General features: G+C 48.7%; 1 gene segment (V, D, J or C); it reads right to left on the reverse strand.

The window, feature by feature from the left end:
* Positions 1–3,532: 3,532 nt before the first annotated feature.
* LOC115277909 lies at positions 3,533–4,251 on the reverse strand. The segment is given in 2 exon segments: positions 3,533–3,918; positions 4,018–4,251. Coding segments are annotated over 2 exon segments (429 nt in total).
* Between the last annotated feature and the right edge of the window lie 918 nt (positions 4,252–5,169).

Below are 5,169 nucleotides of genomic sequence, written 5' to 3' on the forward strand. Positions count from 1 at the left end.
CTGATGTAGTACCTCACAGAAAGGCTTCTGGCTGGGGCCTGGCGAACCCAGGAAGGACTTTCCCCTCTGTGCCTAGGACTCAGTCCCATTAGACTAAGAATCACACAGCAAAGAAGCAGACTCCCCATGGCTGGGTCAGTACAAACAGGGGAGTTTTTCCATTAGGACTCATAATCTTTGCATAGGGTACATGGAATCCCACAGATCTAAGGTTTATTCTCACAATAAAGTATGATCTACCCAGAGCATCAGTATTCTCAATGATTTCTAGTTTCTTTAGGGAGTTAAGCATTTACCAGGATTATGTCTTTTCAAACTTATTTTTAAATTAGTTAAGTATTGAGTCACAAATTTATCATAAAATTTGCCAAAACATAAACTTCATCTTGAGACTTGGTGTGTTTTTTGTTTTGTTTTGTTTTGCTCTGGTGTTTCCCAAACCCTGGAACCCTTCCTACACACGGTGAACAGTGAAGGGTGAGTTGTCCATGAAGTTAGTGAATAACTTCAGGCCCTTCTCATTTGCCCAGGACCTTTCTAAGACTTAAAATTTCTGTTCTTTTTTTCAGAGAGCACCCTAAAATGTATAAGGGTTAGGTTCTATAAAACCCGGATTTCCTTTGCACTGGTATTCAATACATATTGGTTGAATTCATGAAGAAAGTCCAGGCAGACTCTCCTCCTATAAACATAACCCTAATCTATTCAGTTACAGATAGCTCTGGAGCTTCAAGGGAGTAGAGACCCATATAAGTCTGTTGGGAATTCAAAATAAACCAAAATGAACTGGGAAAAGATTCGTTCATATATGTTACTATAAGACTCTGGATGGATGGCAATATGAATGAAAGAAAAATGGCGGTCTCTTCCAAAGGGAAAGGTCTTGTGATGGTCATTTCATTCCAGCACTGTCAGAGAGCAGGGAGGATGAAACAGGGAAGGAAAAAATCAGGATAAAGGTACAATGTTGAGGATGTGCTGGGGCAAGAGGAGATGGGTTGCACTGGGCTTCTGAGAAGCCCATGAAATCCCTCCTTACATTTTCATCCTGAATGCAGACACTGGAGCTTTCTGGGCTCCTGCCCCTCTGGAGTATTAGCACTCCTCCAGCTCTGGCTGCCCTTCTCTACAGGCTAAGCAGGCTCCCATGATGTCACAGACGGCCCCGGGGCAGAAAATAGAGGAATCCCGGGATGCATAAGATGGGTGCTGTCAGCACAAGGTGAACAGAAGCAGACTTGCATGAACGTAGTGTGCACAGTAGTGGAGGCTGAAATCAGAGGTGGGGCAGAAGGCACTTGAGGCCCCGCCATGATGGACTCTCTGGAATGAAACTGTCCCTCCCCCCTTTATGTTTTAGCATTTATTCATTCCTGAGAAACATAGTCAGAGCACAAGTGAAAGAGGGGCAGAAGGAGAGAGGGACACAAAGGATCGGAAGCAGGCTCCAGGCTCTGAGCTGTCAGCACAGGGCCTGATGCAGGACTCCAAGTCATGACCTGAGCCAAAGTTGGACACTTAACTGACTGAGCCACCCGGTCACCCCTGGAAACTGTCAAAACTGTCCCTTCTGCCAGGCCTTTTGTGTGATCACCAATCGCACTGAGGCCACAACTTTCTGCACCACACCTTCTTGCATAACAGACTTAATATCAAACATCAAGGGGGGTCACAGGCCTCATTTTTGTGTTCCCTTACGGGGCGCCTCTGGGCAGTGAATTTCACATAATAAATGATCAGACAACCGTATTTACATTTCAGATGACTTTGTGTCTGGAACATAGGTGAGTCAGGCAAGAGTAACCCGTGCCTGTCTTTGATCCCAGAATGGCACCCAGTAAATAACTGTGCTGGACCGGAGATTTATCCGACTTAACAGGGGCCCTAAGACTTCCTGGGCCTCTACTTTGTCTTGGGGAATTTGTTTTAATTTTTTCTTTCATAAAGTCTCTGCAAGACACATATTATTGGCATCAGTTTACAAGTAGGAAAACCCCCCCAAATATTTCCCGAGGTCGCCAGTCCAAGGCAGGTCAGAATACGAGCACCAAGAATCAAGCGTCTGAAGTCCTCCCAGAAGAAAGGCGAATAAAGTGTCAGGGCCAGTGTTTCTGAAAGGCACTTTTGGGTCAATGTTCCCCTCGTGAAGAGGTCGCCCTCTACCAAAATGCAGAAGGGAGCAGCGGTAGGGTCGGCGTGGCCTAGGTTTGTGTGCCAACCTGCTACCTGTGAGCTGTGCCTCCGTCAGCAAATCGCCTAAACTCTAACAACCGGCGTCGTCACCTGCAACGTGGGTAAATTGTTCTATGTCACATGGGTCTCAAGAAAACTAATTGAAATAATGTACTTAAATATAGGGCACACTGGGGCCCCTGGGTGGCTTAGCCGGATAAGCGTCCAGCTTCGACTCAGGTCATGATCTCACGGTTCAGGAGTTCAAGCCCTGACATTGCACAGCCAACCTGAAATTCTCTCTCTCTCCCTCTCTCTTTGCCCCTCCCCCACTCGTGCCTTTTCTCTCTCTCTCTCAAATAAGTAAACTTAAAACAAACTAATTATAGGGCACAGAGAAAATGGGCAACACGTAAGGGAATTTTCAATAACTTCACATAAAAGGAGCAGAGTTAAAAGGGAATTATCAATAACTTCACATAAAAGGACCAGGACTGTGTTCGCTAGTAGACCTGGACCTGCCAGCTGTAAATGGCAACGCCGCCCACTTTCTGGCTGTGATTCTCTGCTGTTTTCTGCAGTTACCGACCTGGGAAGAAGTCACAATTTCAGCTTTTCTGATCGAAAGTGCTAGGCGTTAGGGGGAGCTGCAGGCTCCAGACACCTCCTCGCCTTCCAGAACCTCCAATGGTTTAAACACACTCTTCCCCGTGTTAACTCTCATTCTGCTTGAAATTCCCAGAGAGCTCCTGTTTCCTTGGCTAAATCCTCTGATAGGCTAGAAGCCCTCTAGTCACCTAGCTCCTATCTTGGGGCTACCCTGACTCTGCTCTAATGGAACTAAGACAGGACAAACACACATTCTCTGGCTTGAAGCTAGTCCTAGAAGTGGGCAGGCAAAAGCTACAGTTACCCCACATCATGACGTGTGACCTCCCTACACAGTTCAGCTGATCCTGAAATGGAAGAGATGGTGCTCTGCTACGTCATATGGACTAAGGCCCAGGAAAGATCATGGAATTTTAGGGAAATGTTGATTTCAGAGGCATGGAGACATAGACTTGGCTCCTGCCTCTGCCACTTGAAATATGAAATCTTTGGAAAGTCCATGAGCTACTGTTTCTTGTCTATAATATGACATCCGAAGATCTTCCTCATCTGTGAAATGGACACACTACTGTCTACCTTGTGTTAAAACACATACCATACACAGACACTCTAGCACAGCGCACGAGTTCCTGACACTTGCTAAGGACCGCGAGAATATTCATGGAATCTGGGCCCCAAAATGTTCAGGAGTGTTCCGGCTGAGCTCGGCAAGGCAGAGTGTTGGGAAAAAAACTAGGAGCATTGCTGGAAGTTGGCTCAGCCCCCCTCACCTCTCCCTTTTACATCCTCAGCTGGGACAGGAATGTTTGAGTACAGAGAGTCGGTCTCGCCGCAGGGCTGTGCCTAAGCTGCTGGCACACAGATACGAGGCTGAGTCTCCCAGCTGCAGGGAGCTAATGTTCAACTGGAAGCTGTAGTCTCTGAACTGTTGAAAGGAGAAGCGAGTGGGGACGTTTCCTTTTTCTCTTGGCTCCTGGTCATAATACTCAATGAGGAACTGGGGCCCCTGCCCCGGGGCCTGCTGGTACCAGCTCACACTTCTGTGTCCAGAGATAGGATGGCATGTCAGAACCGCCTTTCCCCCGCTGCCTTTGACCAGGTGTCTGGGGCTCTGGGTGACCTCAGCACCCACTGGCCCTGTGGAGGGAGGAGAGAGTGGCTGACGACGTGGTCCAGGAAGGAGCTTGAGATTCTAGCGGCAGTTCAAGGGATGTCCCACCTGAGCTCAGGACTCACCTGTCCCCAGGAGATAGAGGGCCACACAGCAGAGCAGCTGGACGCCCCTGGCCAACTCAGGCAGCACAGGATCTGCCATCTTCCTCCTCAGGGCTCTGGTCTCCTCCCTTTTCTCTGTTTGGAGGGCTTGCCTGTGATGTCACTGCTCTGATGTCACTGTCCTTGTGCAGGGTCCCGCAGGCACTCTGCACTGCATGGACAGGCTCAGCAGATGCACGCCCTCCTCCATCCTGTCTACAGGCCTATCGTGCAGGGGTGCTGGCCGGGCTAAGCCAGGCTGGGCAGCGTTGGGCCAGGAGGCCTTGCCCATAGCTTCTCTGCTTTCCTTTGGGATCCTCTCTCTGCACCTGGTTTGGGTTATCCAGGCTGCCCCCTGAAACCACGTCACACTCTGTACCAGTGGAGGCCCTGAGAAAGGACTTTACACCAAGAAACGTGGAGTTTGTAGCTCCCTGTTGGCAAACACAGCTGAGCATCATTCATGCGAGAAGACTATGATCAGCCCTTCCCGGGGGGCCAGCACTGACTCTGATGCCTCCAGACCAAGACACTGCCTCTCCTTAACCCTCCCTCTCCCAGCCGCTGACATCGTGGCTCACTCACTGGACCCACAGCGCCCTCAAGTGGCCCAAGCAGGCCAGGTGCTGTCAGCACTGGGCACCGGGATTTGCTAGAGCCGCCCAGCTCTTGGGGATTGGACACTCACCTGTATCAAGCTCACTTTTTGCACATGTTCATGAGGGAGGCATGAAGCAAACATTTTTCTAAGAAAAGAATAAATCTTCCAAATCTCATCAATTAGTGTTCTAGGAAAGGGGAGATGAGGCAGTCATCAGACGCCAGCTGCCCTGGGGAGGGATAGGACTTTGGTCAAAAAGTGTCGCAAGTGGTTGACCGTAGAGTTCTAGCAGCAAAAATTCTAAGCAGCTGAGGAAATAAACCCATCAGTCCCATGAAGACGGAAGTGCCTACTTGCACACGCACATGCACGCATTCAATACCTGTTCACATCTTTTGCTCTATTTAAAAAATGGAGTTGCTTGTCTTTTTATATTATTGACCTCTAGGAATTCTGTTCCTTGTGATTACCTGTCCTCTCTCAGATAGCCATCTGTCTATCTTAATATCTTTTGAAGAACAGAATTTTTAACT

The sequence above is a fragment of the Suricata suricatta genome, chromosome 2 (genome assembly GCF_006229205.1).
Source record: "Suricata suricatta isolate VVHF042 chromosome 2, meerkat_22Aug2017_6uvM2_HiC, whole genome shotgun sequence".
Lineage (NCBI taxonomy): Eukaryota > Metazoa > Chordata > Mammalia > Carnivora > Herpestidae > Suricata > Suricata suricatta.